This window comes from Eurypyga helias, unplaced genomic scaffold, assembly GCF_000690775.1.
Source record: "Eurypyga helias isolate BGI_N326 unplaced genomic scaffold, ASM69077v1 scaffold3898, whole genome shotgun sequence".
Taxonomy (NCBI): Eukaryota; Metazoa; Chordata; class Aves; order Eurypygiformes; family Eurypygidae; genus Eurypyga; species Eurypyga helias.
In genome coordinates this window covers 15560-36270 of record NW_010264785.1, presented here as the reverse complement: position 1 = coordinate 36270, position 20711 = coordinate 15560, and the positions used below count along the sequence as shown (strand labels likewise).

At 56.4% G+C, this 20711-nt stretch overlaps 1 protein-coding gene across 1 annotated transcript in view; it reads left to right on the top strand.

Moving 5' to 3' along the window:
* The first annotated feature begins 883 nt into the window (after positions 1 to 883).
* LOC104513208 (liprin-alpha-4-like) overlaps positions 884 to 20711 on the top strand; it is a 30116-nt gene continuing 10288 nt past the window's right edge. The window contains 15 exon segments of the mRNA XM_010156486.1: positions 884 to 1120; positions 8901 to 9002; positions 9129 to 9293; positions 9906 to 9980; positions 11074 to 11169; positions 11587 to 11808; positions 12255 to 12401; positions 12525 to 12663; positions 13283 to 13362; positions 14208 to 14339; positions 17269 to 17360; positions 19466 to 19607; positions 19863 to 20053; positions 20505 to 20656; positions 20659 to 20711. The exon segment at positions 20659 to 20711 is cut by the window's right edge and continues 4 nt beyond it. Of these exon segments, the coding sequence (XP_010154788.1) occupies positions 884 to 1120; positions 8901 to 9002; positions 9129 to 9293; positions 9906 to 9980; positions 11074 to 11169; positions 11587 to 11808; positions 12255 to 12401; positions 12525 to 12663; positions 13283 to 13362; positions 14208 to 14339; positions 17269 to 17360; positions 19466 to 19607; positions 19863 to 20053; positions 20505 to 20656; positions 20659 to 20711 (2025 nt within the window).

Here is a 20711-nt window from a genome sequence, read left to right as displayed (position 1 = left end):
GCTGGAGGACACTTGGGCCATGGGTCCCTTGGCAGCAAGGCATTCAGCAGAGGGGACAGGATCTTGGCCCAGGATATGGGAATGCCAAAGACTATTGCAGGAGTTTGGCTCCAGGGATGCTGTTCCCTGTACCTCGGTACCATACTGGATGCAGCGTAGTGACCACATGAGTACAGGGTGGCACAGCCTGGTACAGCCCGTTCCTGAGCCATCCAGGGTTTGATGGGGGCAAAGGGTTTTGGGCAGGTGCCCTGGGCATTTTGGGGGCAGCAGGAAGGTTCTGATCTCTGTCCCCTCTCCTGTAGGTCACCACTGTGTGTTTGAAGAGCTGTGATGCCAGACGGAGACACGTTCCCGCAGCAGCAGTGACCATCTCATCCAGCCTTGGGGAGAATAGGACTGTCACACTGTCACTGGACTTTTCAGCATGACTGGGCAGCCCAAATATCCCCCAGACCCTCTCTGTGCTGCTACCAGCTTGGGCTCCCCATTTGGACAAGTCTTCAAGGGTTTCTTTGTCCCCCTCTGAACACCCCCGTGGCCCACTGATGCTGCAGCCCCACGGAAAAGTATTAGAGAGGTGACGCAAGGGGCCCTGGCACTGACAAGCAGCTGGGCGGGGGAATACAAGACTGTGAGGGCTTTGTCAGTGCCAAGGACGTCCCTTCATCTGCACCAGAGTGATGCCAGCTTCTGCTTAGCACCCAAGTAGGAAGGATGGGGGATTCTCCACACCTTTGCCACCCCATTGCCTCCTCCCATGCTGGCTCCCCTGACCCACGGGAGCCTGTAGCCATGTGATCAGGGCTGTGTGGCTCAACAGCTCCCACCGCCCGCCCCACCGAGTACCTTCAGGACTCTCACCTACCCATTGCACCCCGCCATGATGTGCGAGGTGATGCCCACCATAAGCGAGGGGGACCCTCTGGGTCCCCCCCAGGGCTCCGAGGCGGACGCCGACTTTGAGCAGCTGATGGTGAACATGCTGGATGAGAGGGACAAGCTGCTGGACACCCTGCGGGAGACCCGCGAGACACTCTCTGTCACCCAGAGCCGCTTGCAGGAGACCCTGCGGGAGCGTGACCAGCTCCAGAGGCAGCTCAACTCAGCCCTCCCACAGGTAAGGATTTGGCCCTGGGATGAGCAAGAGCCGTCGTTGAGGCATATGAAGGTGATGAGCCGCTTGGATGTGATTTTTAGCTCACCCCTTTAGGAAGGTTGACCTTGGGGGTGATAGCGGTCATTGCACCACCTGGGTTGCTCCTTGTGTCAGTAGTAAAACTGGTAGGTTCTCTCTTGTGTAGCCACAACCAGCTTGGACATCTCCCCTTCTTCTCTGTACCCCACATCAGTCTGTGAGTCCATGCGGGGAGGTGTGGGACTGCAGATCCCCTGGTTGCACAGGGAAATGGGTATGAAGAAGGGGCAAACCCTTCCTGAGGACACCTCAGAGTGACAGCAAGGCAGACACAGATCCCGTACCCGGCCATTGGCACTGACCAGTGCTCGGGGAGCAGAGAGCACCTTTTGGGTAGCAGATCTGGCTTGGTGCCTACAGCTGGCTTCTTTGGATGTTGGGAAGTCCTCGGTTTCATGAGTTCATTCTGGCACTTAGAGATTCCCCAAACAGGAACATTAACCATGTTCTTTCCCCACTGCTGGAGGGAAGCCCCCCTCCCCTCGCTGGGAGGGCTCCTTCCCATCCGCCCCATCACCTGATGGGGTGATGAAACTTTCTTTGTCTCAAGCTTGATCTTGAGAGGGGATGCTGAAGAAAGAGCGGGGTGCAGAGTAGGGATTGGGATGGAGCTGGAATGGACCCAGCTCCTGAGCTGGAGCAGACCGGGAACAGGCAAGGAGGCGGACAGAGGTCTGTGCTCAGCAAGCAGCCCAGGGCACGGGGGAATGGGGCTTGCCATGGCTCCACTGGTCTTTCTGTTGTGGCTCTGCTCCTGGCTCCTCCACCTGCAGGACCCACTCCACGTACTCGAGAGACCTGGACTTGAGCTTGGACTTCACAAAGAAAGATGCTCAGGTCAGAAGAGGATGGGGGTTGATCAGCATCTTAGTGCTGCATGGGGTGGATCCGAACTGCCCACCTTCCCTGTGGGGTCCTGTGGGGCAGCACACAGTGTCCCAGGGCCTGGACTTGGGGAGGCAGGATTTGGGGGCCTTTTGCACTGTTCCATTGTGGCTGTGATGTGGGAGGAGCCCAGCAGCCAGGGGAAGCAGGAGGCTTGGAACATTTATATCCATTCTGACTGTGCTGAGACCTTACAACCTCCTTGCCTGGGCGCTGGGGTTTGGGGCACCCTAGGGAGATGGGAAATGACCAATGGATCAAAACTGGTGGCACAAGGCAGGACAGAGCTTGTGCTGTTGGTCGGCCACCTCTGTGTCCCTCCTCCACTCTGGATGGGGGAAATCAGCTTGGGAGGAAGGCAGCCCATGTCCCGGTGCACAGAACTGAGCTGGTCCTGGTTCTGCCTGGGCTGCTGCAAGCAAAAAACCCAACAGTGCTTCCCTGGGAGCTCCTGGGGTCCCTGTGGATAAATTGCTCCCTGTCCTCAGTGAGGCACTGAGACGTGCCCAAGTGTTGGGTGCAGACAGGGCCACCACCGCCTCACACGTGCCGGGGGCTCGTGTCCCCTTTGCTTCCACCTCCCCAGCCAGCATGCACTGGAGAGAGCAAGCCAGGTCACCCCGAGCGCGCATTGCCCGCCCTGCTGCTGCCGCCTCGGATTAAGGGACTGCGCGGATTTAGTCTCCGCTCCTGCTCCAATAAAGGGTCCTCGGTGCCTTGGCAGACGGAGCAAACCGGGTCAGCGCAAAGGGGCTTGGTGGCAGCTCGGCACCCACGAGCTCGCTGGGTGCCCTACTCCCACTGGGGCTGCCTCCGGCTCCCTGCAGCCTGGTGAGGGATGTGATTAGGGTGGGCAGCAGATGGGGAATTTCCCGGAGCTCCCGCTGCCTCCCGCTGCCCTGTCTGTCCCTGTGCGGGCAGGGGGGCTCTGCACACGGGCACGGCGGCCCCTGGTGCCCACTGTGCCGCTTGCCCTCGAGGCTGCACCGGCCACCCTCGTGGGAGATGAGGGCTCAGCATGAACGTGGGGAGCAAACCCAGAGGCACTCACCTGCCCAATGGGATTAATCCCAGCATGTGCATGTACCAGGTAAGTGGGATGTGGTGGGTCTCTTCCCTGGAGTGCTGTGTGTGGGCTTTCCATGGGTCTGTCCCATCCTCTCCCTCCTTCTCTGTGGGCCCTTTTGCCCAGGGGCTTATTGCAGCGTGTCAGACACCATTGGGATGGGATTCATGCTGGGTTGCTTGAAGAAACCCTTCCTTTGGGGCAGAGTTGGTCACCCCACTGGTGGCCATCCATGAGTCTGGCAGCCCTTCCAGTGTCACTGAAGAGCCAAGGGCTGGCTGCCGCGAGGACGTGCTGCCTGAGAGGATTGGGTAGATGGTGGCTGGAGGACGTGGCACTCTGCCTGTGTTCAGGGCACAGTGGCAGCTGGATGCCGCTGTGTCAGCATGGGATCCAGAGTGCTGGCAGAGCCATTGATGGGGCAAACAGGAAATTTTTGTGTCTGGGACAAAACCCTGCATGGGGCAGGCAGGGATGCTCCAGGGATGCTCCTGCCTGTAGCTCCCACTCCCCCTTGCTTTTGTAGGACTTGGCTGCCACGTGGACAAGCTGCTCCCCCCCTAATCCATGGGGGCATCCCTCAGACCCCAAAAGGCAGAACTCCAGGGTGATTTCCCGGGGAAACTAAGCTGCCTTAATGCTTCTTACATGATTTATTTATTCATGTGGGAGCGCTGAACGCGACTTAATCGGGCTGAAAGCTCTCGGCTCCAATCCCTCTGCCCTCCCTGCTTGCACAAGGGGTGTGCAGCTGAGGGCCAAGCCCTGGGCAGGGTCTGGGTGCTCTCAGCAGCCCCCCGGGGCCCTGGCACAATTGCTCCCACCTGCCTGGCTGCTCAGCTTAGCTCATTCTCTGCTATCCTGGGCGTAGGTGCCCAGAGATGCAACATGCAGGACTCCAGGTATATTCAGATGTGTTCCCAGTGCGGGCAGGGTCCTACGTGGGATGGCACTTCTTCCTGCCCTGCCAGGGCCTGCGGGTTTGGCAGGAGTCTATGTCCCCAGCTGTGTCAGGGGAGAAAAGGCTCCCACATTTCACATGGGCTGCTGTGCTGAGGGCTACCGATGGTCACGGAACCCTCCCACAGTTCTTCCTTCCAGGCCCTGCTCTGCTGTGTCTTTGCTGCTTTTTGCAGCTTCTTGGGGTGGTCAGACCCCCTAAGACTCCCTAAGCTCCCTGGAGTCCCCCCAGAAGCTGTGGAGGGTTCTGGTGTTATCACCCCAAATTCCCCCCGTTTTAGCTTAAAAATATATCTAGAGTTACCACTTGCAAAAAGCAGCATGAAAATAGGAACTCCAGCAGCTCCAAACTGGAGGAAAATACCCACTGGGTGAGACCTTTGAAGTGTCTCAAGATTTTGGGGAAGGATGATGGTCCGATGGTTCAGCACTGAACCCTTGGAGCTGGCCACCCTCCCAGAAGACCAGAGTCTTGAGATGTTGGATTCCTGCTTGCTTGGCTGCAGAATGCTCTTTCTGGAGCAATCCTGGTTAGAAATACACATTGTGACCACATGTTGGGAGGGGAGGATACCAATTCCCCATGGATGGTCCCTGCAGAGTCATGGTGCTGAGGTCTAGGATGTGCCACCGCACTGCTCTGCGCTGAGGGTGGGTGATGGTCGAAGCCCTGGTCGAAACCATCTCTGTAATCCTGTGCTACGCACTGCCAGGGTTGTGTTTGTCCCCGCGACAGTCTTGGGGCTTTCTTGTAATTCTGCCCTGCTCCAGGGACAGCAAGGAGGGACTGAGGTGATGGGTCTGCCAACTCCCAGTGTGGACAAACGGATGGATCCCTCACGTGCTGAGTCAGCAGTGCTGATTTCTCCGTGTGGGCATTCTTCCCACATCACCTTCCGTCACACTGGCCCATCAGGAGCAATCACTCCCATCAGGGACTTTCAAATGCCATTAATCCCACAACTGGAGCCAGTTTGTTCCTGAGGCTCAGGAGCGGTGGCCACACTTCTGCCACAAACAGGGGAATTCTTGCTTTGGAGCAGTCTCACTGCATCCCTCTCTGTGCTGCGGATGGCACGGGGAAAGGCAGAAGATGGCTCTGGGCTGAGGACTTCTGCAATTCAGCTTTTTCATACTATGAGACTTCACCCCCTGAGCTTCCTCAACCTCTCCTTGCCTTTCCAGCTGTCTCCATGTAGCTGGTTTCTGGCCTCCCTCCAGCTCTTCCCTCAGCTTTCACCACTGATGCAGCCAAGGAGGAAGACCCTGAACCCCAAATATGCCTGGTGCTGACTGAAAATCCAAGCCCTGAGCCAAAACGCCCTGTGTCAATACCTTGTGTGCTGTTCTGGGTCTCACTCCCTGCTCCAACGGTGAAAATAGCATCTGTCCATGCTGCTTCTTCCTGCCCTGGCTCTTAACCAGCCCATGCTGGTTTGGTTTTAATCCAAATTAGCCACTTCCTGGGCTGTTGGGCTTCCCGCAGGGCTCCCAAGGACTCCTAGGGCTGCGTCTTATCCTTTGATAGAAGATCAGGCACCTCTCCTTCACTTTCTAATCTGTTTATAGGTGTCCCTGCTTAGTTTGAGAGCTTATCAGTGCCGGGGCAGACACCTCTGCATCTCCTGGAAGACTCCTGGCCAGGGCAGAGGAAAATTATCCAGATCCTCTTTATCGACACTTCCCTGGGACTTTGGGCAATGGCATACCTGCAGGTGGGGGTGAAAGCTATGCTCCTGTGTGGCACTGCAGCTGGGAGCTGGGGACAACTTGTCCTCATGGTCCCCAAACTCACCTGGTACCCACCAGTGGCCCAGAACCGAGGTGGCAGAGCCAGGGCAGAAGTCTAGCACAGCTGCGGCTGATCGGGGTAGCTACAGGCAGGTGCTGAAGTGATTTATTTCTATATTTCTGCTCCCAAAGCATCAAAATCAGGCTTGCAAGTGCCCCCAGCCCATGTACTCAGCTAACCCCTACTGCTGTCCATCTCGCTGCAGGAGTGTTGCTATCTTTGGTGGTAAATGCTCCTTTTTGCAGCCATTCCCCAAGGAAGGAAAGTTATCGTGATCTCTTGTTTGCCTTGGGATGCTCCTGACCTGGCAGCCTTGCTGGGGCACGCAGGATCCAGCCAGGCATTTTTTTAGGGCTTGGAGAGGAGAACCCTGGGGTCTGGGTGGGGGGCAGGAACTTTGTGCTATGCCCAGGAGTGCAGCCACTGCCACACTTTGACCCGCTGACCCACGAATTGCAGGCGCTGGCTGGGGTGGGGCTGCCCATCTCTCTGCAGTGGATTTTCCCTCTTTTAATCTCCTTGCCTTTCAGGATGAAAGCCAGATTGTGGGTGCAATCTGTACAGTTCGGCCAGCCAGGCGGGCAGTGCAGGCAGCGCAGGGTGAGGAGGCCTGAGTGCTGGTGATCACTGTCCCCAGCATGACATCCCTCTTCCCTTGCTGCCTCCAGTGCCTTGTCCCAGTCATCCCATGCTGCACATAGCCCTGCTCACCCAGTGGAGAGAGCATCCACATCCGTAGCCCCAGCTTCCCCTCCCAGCTAAGTGGCAGAGCAAGAGCTTTCCACCCTTTGCAGATCTGGGAGGTTGGATCCACAGGGCCCCTGCCCTGGTGCTGAGAGTCCACAGCCAGTGTGTCACCTGCCATTGTAGCTTGGGCTGCAGAAGGATATTCCTGGGGCCATCGTGGCTGTGAGGATGCTTTTCACAAGCTCCTTAAGCCTTGCTGCCTGTCTCCTGCCATAATGAGGGACAGGGGCAGTGACACATCCCTAAATCTGCAGCAGCTAGCAGTGCACGGGCACCTAATCTGGCACGTCTCGCTGCTGCTCTCCCATGTTTTCTGCTCATCAGCATTCCCAGCCCTGCTATAATCCATGGGGATGATCACGAGCAACTCACTCCTGCACGCAGAGCTTGCATAACGCAGTGGTGCGCACACACACGCGTGTGCTGCTGTGCTGTGCCAGCCCTTAATCCCCACTGCCGGGAAGAGCACGGCTCCGGGAAAGGCTTGGCTGGCACAGTGATCTGCAGTGGGATGCTCTGGGCTTCGGGGGCTGTGGGATGGTCTGAGTGCAGCAAGCGTGGGGTGTGCCTGGGGCTGGTGATGGAGGTTTGGGGGGCTGAGACCAATTTGGGGGACAACTGATGGGGACAGGGATGACCCCAGGGATGAAGTGGTCCCTGGGGAAGCGATGGGGCAGGAGTGGGGCTGGAAAGGAGCAGCAGGGATTCAGGCCCTGAAATGATGCTGTGGTGAGGATGCTGGGTGGCAGCAGCCCTGCGGCATGGTGATGGGCAGAAAAGCAGCTGTTCACAGGGATGATGACTGACTTGACCGCTGCAATCATTCGTTCTCTTCCTCCGCATTGTAGCATGCTCAGGTCCTGTCTGGCAGTGGGGTCTCGGCATCACCGGTAACACCAGCGTCCCCACCAAACCCAGGCTAGAAACCACAGCAGTGCAAGCAGTTTGGGGTGGGAAGGGAGAGGGAAAATCCAGTTGGCACAGAGATTACAAAGCTCTTGATTTCTTGGAGGAACATCAGCTGTTGCAAGGGGTTTTGCTTTGAGCTGAGCAAAGCATTTGATTCAGCTTCAGCGTTTTGCAGTTTGAAGGGTTTTTATTTGTTTAACTTGGAAATTAAAATGAATGAGAATTTCATGATGGAAAACCACTCTCAGCCCCCAGTCAAAATTTGGTTTGTTAATGCTCAATCAAATCCTTCTCAGCTTCTTCTGAAACCCTTTTCCTTTTTAAGTTCTTCTCAACAACACTGTGAAACTGGTGTCAGTTCATGAAGCACATCCTCATTTGCATTTTTCACCCCAGAAAATGCCAGCTGCAAAATGTTGCTTAATCCTGGCACCTCTTGGCGACGGAAAGAACAACTGGGAGCAATGGGAGGGTGCTCCTGGGATTAACTGAGTGCTGGATTTTCACTTTTTAAAGGAAAATGAACTCTCCTGCATCCTAGCAGCTTCATGGTGGGTTTTCTTTCCCCTCCAACACAGTCACAAGTGCGATTGGTCTGTTTCTGGGCAGCCCACCATATCCCAAAAGATGTGCAGGCTTTGCAGCTCTGCTTTGGCCTCTCTCTGTGCACGGCTCTTCCTTGCTGGCTGTCACCTCCCCGGAGTGAGCACTGACTGCAGCAAGGGCTGGGGGCACCTGACACCTCTCCTGCTGTGCCCCATCTCTCTCAGCTGGGATTCTTGGCTTGGTGCCCCACAAGAAGCTTGATGGGGCCCCACATACCAGACTGGGGCAGATCTTGCTGTTTAGAAAGGTGATTTTGGATGGTGGCAGGTCCTGAGGCCATGGCAGAGGCTGGTGTGGGGCCAGGGGACCTGTCATGTCTGGCTGTGGCTTTGCTGTGAGTTTGAGCTGGATGGGATGCTCTAAGGTGGGTGCTCTGCTGGGTTGCATCTGGTGGGGATGGGAGCATGCTGGTGGCCTTTATTAGGATGCTTTAAATTCTGTTGAGCACCTCTGGAGCTGTAGAGCAGTTTCTTGTGTTGTTGGACCTCAAGCCAAATGGATAAATACTGGGACGCTGTGTTCTTCCTTGTCCAAAGCACTGAGGGAAGCCAGGAACAGATCACCTCCTGACTGTGCTTCTCCGCTGATTTCTCAGTGTTCCCCTTGCCATCCCCATCTCTCACTGGTTGAGTTTGGATGGAAATGCTCTGGTCTAGAGTACCCAGCAGTGGGGCCGGGACACTGGCTCCATCTCCATCCCTCTCTCCCTGCTCATGGCCATGCTCTGATTTCTGCAGGAGTTTGCAACGCTGACGCGGGAGCTCAGTGCATGTCGGGAACAGCTCCTGGAGAGGGAAGAGGAGATCTCGGAGCTGAAAGCTGAGCGCAATAACACCCGGGTAAGCTTATAAAACCAGCTGTCTGGCTTTCAGTTCCCAGAAATGTGTGACACTGCAGGCTCCTGGGCCGATATCGGCATCACCAACCCCGGCTGTGGTGAAAGCCTCATGCTTGCCCTCTTGCAGCTCTTGCTGGAGCACCTGGAGTGCCTGGTGTCGAGGCATGAGCGGTCCCTGAGGATGACCGTGGTCAAGCGTCAGGCCCAGTCGCCATCCGGGGTTTCCAGTGAGGTTGAGGTGCTCAAGGCACTCAAGTCACTCTTTGAGCATCACAAGGCACTAGATGAAAAGGTGAGACAGGCTGCTGGGACCTCTCTCCTGGCTCACTCCATGAGTATCCCCTGCTCAGACCTGACCTTCTCCCAACCCTCTTCCTCCATCCCACTGGATGCCATTTGTTGTTGTTAATCTGGGTGATGACATGGGGTCCCTAAAAAGGAAGGTCTTGGGTATCCAAAAGCTGCATCACCCTCATTTTAGGAGTCACTGGGGCTGCCGAGTGGATTCTGAGGGTTTGAGGCTATTTGGGATGGGGATCTTGCTTTCCTGGGTCACTCCTGTGATAGTGGTGAGCGCTGGCATTTGGCACCTTGGTTCAATCTTTGCATTACAACTCATACTGTTCCTCCTGCTTCATTTGCCTTGAGCAGCTCCTTGCTCTGCCAAAAGACATCTTAAGGCTGCCCTGGCCATGGGTGTCCTGCAAGAATCAGTTTGTTCTGGGCTGTTCCCCTCCAACATGCTTTTGCAATGGACTGGAGCATCCCTGAGCCTGTGCCCTGGATGTGAATCCAACTGAGCCTGTGTGTCAGCCAGACAGAAGGGGATGGGAGCTTGCCTAGATCCTGGGCACCCTCATCACGGATAAATAATGGCTTTTCCTGTTACCTCGCATGACTGCAGGTCAGGGAACGCTTGCGAGCAGCTTTGGAGCGAGTGGCAACCTTGGAGGAGCAGCTCGTGGATGCTCATCGGCAGGTAAGAGGTATTTGGCAGCCTGCCCTGGGCCCTTGCTGGGGCGCCTGCTGAGCTGGGACTGCTCCGCGTTACATTTTTGAGTTCATGTTGAATTTGCTGAAATACTCCCCTCAAATGATCATGCGGATTGGAGAAGTGGTGTTTGGGTATGTTTAATATAAGGCTTTTATTCTAAAATTGCTATTTACAGGCTTGCCTGTATTTAAGGAAACCTTGCATCCTGAAAACTTTTGTCTCAGGGTTGTTTTGCTGTTTGATGTTCATCTTACTGACAAAAGCAACCTGAACTTGAATCATGCAGCGGGGGCTGAGAGGGACTTTGCTTGTTGGCATTTCCCCTGCCTCAGCAGGTACCCAAACCTTGCTGCTCCCAGCACCCCATCTTGCATCCCCCATTTCCTTCCCTGCTCGGGCCCTGGTGTGGGGACTCCTCTGTCCCCAACTTTCAGCCCTGTTCATGTGGGAGATGCTGAACCACGCTTTCCTTCCTGAAGTTTGTGCTCAGCCACCACTGCCAAGAGGAAAGAGCCATCCTTATAGCCTCGGCCTGGCCAAATTTTGCTCCTCTTTCCAGTTCCCAGGATGTGTCTTGCCGTACTTTGCTGCATTCAGTGGGAAGGCTGTGCCTGGCCTTCGGTCACCTTTCAGGGACCTCTCCCCATCTTCCCCTGGCAGAGCAGGGTGTCATGGCATTGTTCATCCCCTGCTCCTCCTGGCTATATCTGCACTGGGTTTGGAGTCTGTCTGGCTGCAAACTAGGGAAATGAGTTGGGAAGGAGTCCTGGGATGCTCAGGGTTCTGAGGCCTCACCAGGAAAACCTTTCTGCTGGGACTCAGGCTTTTGTCGTGCCTGTAGCAAGCACCACTCTGTCCATGTGGCTTCATCCTCCATCCATGCTGAGCCTTCACAGCACCTCTGCCCTCCCCTCGCTTCTTCACCCATCCCTCCAGTGTCCCCCAGCTGAACATGACGGTGGAGGAAGCCAGCAGGAAGCTACTTACAGACCCAGGTGCACCAGGGCTGGCCTCACCACGGCCGGACCAGCTCATCTCATCTGCTTTCTCTCGTTCATGAAGTCCTGTTGTCATGCAGGTGGCGGCTCTGCAGCAAGGCGCTGCGCAGGAGGCCCCGGCGGGTGAGCGGGATGAGAGGGAGCCCAAGGAGCCGGCACAGAAGCTTCCCTGGAAGGTGAGAGCCCCAGAAACCCCTGCTCTGACCATGCTCACCAAGGCCGTCGTTTCTCCAACCCCCTTTTCACTGGCTCCAGAGTGCTGAAAACTTTTTTCCCCTCTCTCCTGGGTCCAGCCTGCCGGGAAATGCCCTTCCCAGTGAATACAGGCCATTTCTGAGTGGAGGGGAATTCGTGCTCCTGCTCGGATGCTCCTATGGGCTCTCCTAGCCATTCCTATTCCATTGTGCCTGTCAGAAGCCACATCCCTGGCTAGCAGAGACTGTTGACAGGGGGTCCCAGAACCCCACATCCCCACTCCCCACCACCTCCCTGGGTTCCTACAGGGCCATATTCCCCCACTGTGTAGCTGCAGGCAATGCCAGCCCATGCTTTGGGGCAGCCTTGCATCCGCCTCCCTCTCTGCTGCCTTGCAGCGGCTCTCCAATGGCTCTGTCCACCCGGACGATGAGGCAGGGCGGGTGGTGGAGCTGCAGGAGCTCCTGGAGAAGCAGAATTTCGAAGTGGTCCAGGCCAAGGAGCGCATCTCTGCGTTGGCTGCCAGCGTCGCCGAGCTGGAGGAGGATCTGGGCACCGCCAGGAAGGATCTGATCAAATCGGAGGAGATGAGCAGCAAGTACCAGAGGGACCTCCGAGAGGTTAGCCACTGCCCTCTCGCACTGCCAAGCCTGTTGCAGTTGCAGAGACATTCACAGCAACTTCCACATGCTCTGGGCTGGGAAGGGATTGTAACCCCTCTTGTATGAAGGGTGAAGGCCAGTGTTCCCCCAGAGACAACTGCCTTTGGGAGATTGTCCCAAGTCCATTTGCAGGACTCCCTGAGGTTATAAGCAGACACTGAGATACCCTGGTGTGCTGCAGCCCTGGGGCAGTGAGCTGTGTCCATGATAGAAGGTTTTTCTGTGATTGCCTGACTCTCCCTTTATTCATCTCCCACTCTGCTGTCCCTCATTCCCGTGCAGAGCAGGGTTTTCCTTGCATGCTCGAACCTGAGGGTATCCCAGGTTCGCAGGAGCTGGGTGGCCCAGTTATTCCCAAATTGGTGATCACAGATCGGGATGTCACAGCCCCATCACTTCCCCAGGCCCTGGCTCAGAAAGAGGACATGGAGGAAAGGATCACCACACTGGAGAAACGCTACCTGGCAGCCCAGCGAGAAGCCACCTCCATCCATGACCTCAATGACAAGCTGGAAAGCGAGCTGGCCAACAAGGAGTCCCTGCACCGACAGGTAACAACGCTTGGACCCAAAGACTCCTTGCCACCCTAGGGACTCTGAAGGGAGAAGCAGGTGCTGGGGAAGGGACAACAGACAATCCTCGGTGCCAGGCACCCACCCTGTCCCGTCCCACAGTGTGAGGAGAAAGCCCGGCATCTGCAGGAGCTGCTGGAGCTGGCGGAGCAGAAGCTGCAGCAGACGATGCGGAAGGCAGAGACGCTGCCTGAGGTGGAAGCAGAGCTGGCCCAGCGCATCGCCGCGCTCACCAAGGCAAGTGTGCGGGGTACTTGGGGACAGCTGGGACAGGAGAGAGCACAGAAGCTGGGGAAGAGACAGATCTGGCTGCCCCACTGCAGCAATGGAGCCCCTGGAAGGCCCAAGGCACCCTGGGGTGCCTCCCAGCCCCTGAGCCTTGCTGTCCTCTGCGTCTCCCGTGGCTGCAGGGAGAATGCACAGTTTCTAAAGCTCCTGATGTGTCCTGCATGTGTGGGGCTTTCTCCCTTCCCTCAGCTCCTTTCTCCAAGGTAGAGATGCCCCTATCAATCTGAGTAGCCTTCAGATTGTACTGGGACCACTCTGGGATGAGGAGGAAGAGGAAGGACCCAGACTGGACCTGGGAGGGTGCAGGCCTGGAGGGAGTTGTGGATATGGCCCCCTTCTTGCTAGAATGGGTGCCAGTCGCTCACGGAGCACCTCCATCTCCCATCACCTTGCTAGCAGGGCTGTTTTGGGCTCATGTCACAGTGTGAACCATGACAAGGATGCAGGCTGTGGGAGAGAGTGCTGCATCCCAAGAAAGGATGTAGAGGCAGGGGTGGGGTAAGGAGTGCAGGATGGCCCTCATGGTTTTGGGGAGCATCATCCGAGAGGGCTGCTCTGCTTTTCCCAGGCAGAAGAGAGGCACGGGAGCATTGAGGAGCACCTCCGGCAGCTGGAGAGCCAGCTAGAGGAGAAGAACCAGGAGCTTGCCAGGGTAAGCTCTGCTCAGCCTGGACCAGGGAGTCCTTGCAGGTCCTGATCCGGCCTTGGCTCCACCTTGCCATGGTGGCCACACCATGAAGGATGGGGTCACTGGTGTCTCTGAAGCAGAATGGGGAGAGGGGTCTGGTTAATCTCTTCGTCTAGAGTCATCCAGCAGCTCATGACACTCTGCTGTGATTTCCCCCTCTCCCAAGCATCCAAGTCTTGCTGTTAGTGTGTCACACCCACTCCTCTCCCAGCATCACCTCCTGGGGCAAGCTGGGAACCCAAGTGCAGGGTGGAGGGGGAAACTCCAGCTGCTCTTCCCTCCAGCCTGGATCAGCAACAGGATGAGACTGAAGGGTGCTGGGAGCAAAGGGTGCTGCCCCTCAAGAAGGCAGGGACATATCCATTGTGTCAGGGGACACACAATCCCTGCTGTGCACCTTTGCCAGTGGCTGGTGCTGTCCACACAGGAGGTTGTGATACCCATTTCTCAGGTCACCCAGATGGCATGACAGCGTATGCCCTGGTTGTATTAGCCTAGGGCAGACATTTGGAGCGACCTTTGAAAATCCAGAGGATCCACACCCCTTGAGGCCTGGAATGTGCCCCCAGTGTATCTGTCCCTGGCAGATGTACAGGTGAAGCTTTCCTGAGGGGCAGGCAGGCAGGATATCTTTGGATCCTGTCCTCTCTGGAGGACAGAGTGTCCAGTCTGTGCTGTAAGGGGTGGATTTCTCACCCAAAGCTGGCTCTGACACCAGCAGCGGGGCCAGATGGAGGGCACTGAGCCCCTCGGGACAGGGGGACCAGGCCTGGTGGATCTGACGGGGCAGTTGCTGTTTGCCGTTGCAGGCCCGCCAGCGGGAGAAGATGAACGAGGAGCACAACAAGCGTCTCTCGGACACCGTGGACCGTCTGCTGAGCGAGTCCAATGAGCGGCTGCAGCTGCACCTCAAGGAGAGGATGGCAGCCTTGGAGGAGAAGGTAGTGGCTAGGGGGTAGGGGGTCCTCTTGGGGGATTGGGAGTCTGCAGCCCCTCCGGCGCAGAGCCTCGGCCAGCCACAGCACAAGGGTTTGGAAGTACCTGTGCAGGGATGGAGAAATGATTCCATGCAGGATGCCCATCTGGTGCTGGGGCTGGTGGGAGTGCAGGGAAGCGTGCTCTGCATCGCACCTTCACCTCCAGCCAGCCCTTGCCTGGTAAGACCAACTCTGCACCACCTTTCCCTTCCAACAGCAGCAGGATTTGTCCTGCTCCGTTCCCTTGCTTCCCTGTGTCTCTTCTGGTGCAGCCTGCGCCCAGCTGTAGCAGAAAACCCTGCTGCATTTTGCAGGAGAAAACGTAGCGATCATCCTCTCCCACCTGCCCATCCCCTCCATATGCTTCCTTGAAACCTTCCTGTCCCTCAGCCTGGAATGATCTGCCTTCTCCAAGTCAGGGCAGAGTCCATGATCTGCCTCTCAGCTCCCACTCCACCTGGGGAACAGGGCTTTCCTTTGAGGAGCCAACTGGAGCTGCTGCTGCCCCAGCAGGGATGCAATTAGTTGGGAGAGCAGGTGGATCAGAGCAAGAATTAACCTCACAATGCCCAGTGAGAGGTCAGGACTTGATAATTCACCTCTGGGTTCCTGCAGGGACCAGACTCCCCTTAGCAGGTCAGAGCACAGAGGAGTTGCTGATGCCTCCAGGACTGGGTCTGTCTCCCCTGCTGCTCTGCACCTCCTGTCCACAACCAGCTCTGGCTGTGCAGCATGTCCAGTCATTCAGCAGTTGGTCTGAGTGGCTCTGGATAAAGAGCAGGACCCAACACATGGGGCTGAGTCCAAATTCCCACCCCAGCAAACAACATGGACCAGAGCGGTGGCATCTTGTGAAGGGGCATCATCTGCTCCCCAGCCTGCTGCCAGCACTGGCTCACCCAGAATGAGTCCAAATTCCCACCCCAGCAAAGAACATGGACCAGAGCAGTGGCATCTTGTGAAGGGGCATCGTCTGCTCCCCAGCCTGCTACCAGCGCTGGCTCACCCAGAGAGTTTTTTCAGGTCTTCCACAGGCAAAAATGATCCTGTTTGGCTCCAGCATCTCCCAGAACAGAGTAGTGGGTCAGGCAGTTGCAAACACATCTTCTTTTCCCCCTGCCTATTCCCTAACTTAGGGACATTTTTGCCCTTGATGCAGCTGTTCAAGGGGTTGATCTCCTCTCAGACGCATTTCCTAATCTTCAAGCCCTGACCATCAAATCTCTAATCGCCACTTGCCCTCCATGGCTGTTCCCCAGCCCTGGTGTGGTGCAGGACTGGAGCTATGGCAGCCCTGCTTGAGGAGCAAGAGGTTTGCAAAGAGTGGTTTGCAGGCAGGTAGGTGAAGGAACAGGGAGCCATTCCTGTCCCTCCTGCCAGGTGTCCGTCACACTGTCCATGCAGCAATTCCACACTGGCCATTCCTGGGAGGTCGCATGGCTGTTTTCTAAACGGGCTCTCTTTTTCTCTCCTGTTTTTGTTCCCTTTTGTTTCATTTTTCAAAGAACACATTGTTACAAGAGCTGGAAAATACCCAAAAGCAGATAGAGGAACACCAGCACGACAAGGTAAATGCCGCTGCAGCAAGCCTGCCCTAGTGACTGCGCGTCCTCACTCCTAACCCCTGGCTAGTGGCAGTCGCGCCTCTAAAATACCCTAGTTTCGGAGGAGCTGGGATACCAAAGCGCCCAGCAGCAGGAGGCCACAAACTAACCCACACAGTGGCTGGATGGAAGCTGCCACCCACCTCCCTGGAGACCCCTGGTTCGGTTCCCTAACAGGCACGTTCAGTCCTGTCTCCATATTTCCATCATGCTCATCCATCCCTGACCCCTGCTGAGGACAGCAGCAAGGCCGGGGGGCTTTGCCCATGTGTCTAGAGGAGGGTTTACCCCAGCAGTCCTTGGTTCCTGCGGCAGCCATGTCTCCTTCTCCCCCAAAGCTTTCTCAAACCCCTCACTGGAAGTGTGGGGGAGATCTGCTCCATGCCCAGCTTGCAGAAGGCCCTGTAGGTCTTCACACCTCCCCTGTTCTTGGATAAAACATCTAAGTAGCTTCTGCCACACGAGTCCATGTTGGCCTGTGCTGGAATGCTGGAGGATTGTAGCTTTTTGAAGCAACGTGACTTTTTGGGATGTGCCCTATGTCTGATGCATAGCTGGGGGCATTGTGGGCTGCTTTCCCCTTTGCCGAGGGCTTTGCTCTCCCAGATACTCCCTGCCTGTGGCGAGGATGTGCGGACATCGCTCATGCTTCCCAGCCACAGCTGCTCAGCTCCCAGCAGAGGCAAAGCTCGGAGATTTGCATGGGACTGCCTGCATGTTGCCCCCCCCCGGATCAGCCTGTTTGCCCACAGGACTGGATCCTGATGTGCCTGGAGGATCCTGTCTCCCCTGCCTGCAGCCTCCCCTTCGCATCTCCCACAGCACAGCCCAGCCACTTAGTGGAGACAGAGGTTCCCGATGTGCAGGCACAGGTTCACGATGAGGACTGGGCTGGCAGCAGGAGGGACAGGGCCAGCATCAAATGTGACTAGCGGGTCCCTCACTGCCAGCCCTTTGCCAAGGCACGTGCAGCCTGGAGCAAAACCAGAACAACCAGTGGGACGGATTTTCCTCCATCTCTCAAACCAGCATCGCTTCGAACACACTTGTGTGTGTGTCTCTCTGGCTCATCATCACTCCCTCCCTTCACGGCATCGCCCCTGCATCGTCATTCACTGTTGCCTGCATGAGCTGTTTCTTGCCCGGTGTGTCAAAGGTGCTTTAAACCTGGGATGGGATTTTTAAAGGGAATATAAACCTGGGAATAGCTAAGGATGTGCATTGTGCCAAACCTGCTGCTCTTCAGAGTGAAATCAACCTCTGCCTGCCTCTTTTCTCGCCCTGAACAGCGACGATTGTCCGATGAGATCGACAAACTGCGGCTGGAGGTTGATCAGCTCAAGACCAGAAGTGGGACGTTCGTGGAGAGTGTGCATGCGAGGTAAGGGCTGCCAGCCAAAACCCTGCCAGCCTGTGCGCCCTCTGCTTTCATCCTGCACCCACAGCTTTGGGACATTTTGCTTTTAGGGTCCCAAAATGATGTTGGCACCAGGCATTTCTGGGGTCACCAAGCCCCAGTGCAGGGCTGCAGGGTGGTTCATTGCAGCAGGGTCAGCTCCAGTTGTGCTGTCCCCCATGGATTTGTGCTGGGGTGTGGCACAGACTGCTGAGAATAGCAGAGCCCAACAGGATGGCTGAAAATATGCTCTTCTAAGGGCAAAAAAACTCCTGAGCATCATTTCTTTTTCTACATTTAGGCTTAATTTTCTGTGAAAGCTGGATATTCACCAAATGCCTTTCCGCCTGTGGTGTGCTGGGTGTAGGCTGGTGGAAAGGGAGGACTCTTTTGTGGTGTTGCAAGCAAAGGAGAATGTACCCCCCATTTTTTCCCCTCCTACAATGTGCTCCCACACCCTTTCATTTAAAGTCAGCTGGGAGATGGGGAGGTCACCGCCCAGCACACCAGGAGGGGAGGTGAATCTGTCGGGTCTCAGCCGTCAGCACTGATTGGGGTACCCAGCACCGCTGCCAGAAACCAGGGGGTCAGAAAAGGAGGGTGTTAGCACAACGTGCACCCCACCGCGGTGCTGCAGACACCTGGGAGACCACATGCTCTCCTGGGCACTTTCAACGTGGGTTAGAGGCAGTGTGGGATCAGTGAGAGTGAGTGCCAGTGGAGAAAATTCACCTCTCAGGAAGGTTGGAAAAGATGGAAAGGAGCCAGTGTAACTGGCGTCAAATCTGCCAGCAGCTGTGGCAGAGAGGGCAGGGTGTGGAGGCCCCTTATCTGTCGTGGAGAGAAGAAATGGGGAGGGTGAGGAAGAGCTTGTGAGGATAACGGACAACTGAGTGCCAGAGGAGTGTCTGGAGCATGTGTGGGACCTCATATGGGTCTGTAGGAACAGGATGGACAATTTTTTTAAATTTCTTGGAGGAGAAATCAGCAGAAAGCTTGAGTTACAGAGGCCAGAATAATCCCCCAGCTGAAATGTCAGCTTTTGTCTAAGGCGCCTTTATCTGTTTTTAGCTCCGGAGCAGCTTGTCCGTGGCTCCGCAGCTTAAATCCCCTTGAAACTTGGGTTGTGCCTTTGTCTGCAAACACCAAGCTGACGCCAAACCAAGCTGCTCGTGTTAGCGGTTTTGTCTGGGCTGGGTAGGATGCTGGGGTGGGGAGGCTGGATCTGTATCTCCACCGCAAACCAGACCCACTCTGGGGGAAAACACCGATCTGCCTCAGACAACTGCTTTTGTCACCTGAAATCAGAAGCCCGCATGCCTCCTGCGGCAATGCGTACAGGGAGTAACGACTCGGTGCTCTGGGAAGGCGCTTTGCTCAGCTGCATGGTTGTGTCTTCAGGGCCGGGAGGAGCAGACGGGCAATGTGGAGATATGCAATGAGTACCACGAGCAGCAAAAAGTGACCCAGTGCCCACAGCAGCCACTGCGTTGCTCTGCCAGGCATGGGGTCCTGCTCACAAGCACCAGCCTGAGCATGGAGGAGGCAGACGAAGTCCCAGACGATTTCTGCTGGGAGATCCCAGTGCTCATATCCCCACACCTGGAAGATCCGTTTCAAATGTGATTTTACTAATCTTCAACTGCAAATGTTGAAGAAAACATAAGAAGGAGAAAAGCTCCCTCCTGGCTCCTGTTCTGTTCCATGGGGGTGGAGAAGACGGGCACAAGACATGCAATATGTGTTGGGAGGTGCAAGGTGTTCTCGAGAGGGGAGGACAGGAGGGGACTGTTCAGCCCACGGGTTCACAGCTGACCCACTGCGTAGGGTGATTTCGGTCCAGGGCTGAACTTCCCTACAGTCTGTGAGTCCAGGGCCAGTGTGGGGCAATGGGGCATCTTTTTCCGGAGCCTGGTTTTGCATCATTTCCTGCAGAGCAGGCAGGCATCGCTGGGGTGGGTGTCCCATAGTGGGCTCATCCTCCTCTGTCCTGAGCTAGCCTGGTCTGCAAGGGGAGCAGCCCAGGGACAGGGGCATCTTTCCATGGTGCTCCTTCCTTCCATGTCCCCAGCAGGACTCTTTCTCCCCAGGTCACACATGGGCAGCACCACAGACCTGCGCTTCCCTCTAAGCACCGTGGTCCATGCCCCCACTGAGCCCTTTGGGACAGCCCCGGGCCTGCCTCGGGCACAGAAGGGCCGATTCGCCACCCGGCGAGAGGAGCCAGCCAAGGTAATCCATCCTCATGCCTGCACGGGGTCAGAGTTGGAATTGGGGTCTCCTCCTGCCTTGCATGCCGGTCTCACCTGTCCCTGATTTGGGGACATGGGGTGATTTCTTTAACCTGGTGCGTGGATGTGGGTGACATGGTAGGAAGGGTTTCCCCACTGGGGTTTTGCTGAGGTGTGACTGTTGTGTGGAGACCTCCAGTTTGGCTTTTGGAGACAAGGGAGTGCCATGTGGGACCAGTAGACCTTGTTCCTCTAGGACTGGGAGCAGGCCCAGGCAGGCAGCATCCTGGCCGCGGGGCCTCACGCCTTCGACAGTGACCCTGAGATCTCTGATGTGGATGAGGACTTCAGCTCCATGGATGTGCTCTCTCCTGGTGGGCACTCGGATGCCCAGACCTTGGCCATGATGCTCCAGGAGCAGCTGGATGCCATCAATGAGGAGATCAGGTAGTGGACCATGGCCAGACACCCCCCTGCCTTGCTCTGAAATGTCTCTGCGGGAGCAACAAGCTGCCAGGCAGTGGGAGGAGGCTCTGAGACCCTACAGTAGAGGTCTTGGTCCAGCTCCAGATGGGAAAATGGCTCCAGGATATCCAGCCACAGGGCTTGGTCCTTCCTACATGTGGGTCCCTGTCCCTCAGATGCTCCAGTGCTGGCTCAGAAAGGATTATTATTTTTAGAAAAAGTCCCCCATGAATATTTAAAGAAGTCTGGTGTGTCTCAGCTCTGGCTTATGTGTATCCTGATGGATTTTGCTGCCATTCCTGATGATCGGAGTCTTGAGTCAGAACCCCAAGGTGCATTTCCCTGGGGTAGGGAGATCCCGTGGGTGAGTGGTGTGAGATGACTCCCCAGAAAGGTGGGGAGCTGTGTGCCCTGAGCTCTGCTGCTCCCACAGGATGATCCAAGAGGAGAAAGAGTCCACTGAGCTCCGCGCGGAGGAGTTGGAGACCCGCGTCACAAGTGGCAGCATGGAAGGCCTCAACCTCACCCAGCTCTGCAAAAGGGCTTCCATCCCCACCTCACTGACGGCCCTGTCCCTGGCCAGCTCATCCCCCCCCTCAGCGGCCGCTCCACCCCCCAGCTCACCTCCCGCCGTGCCGCT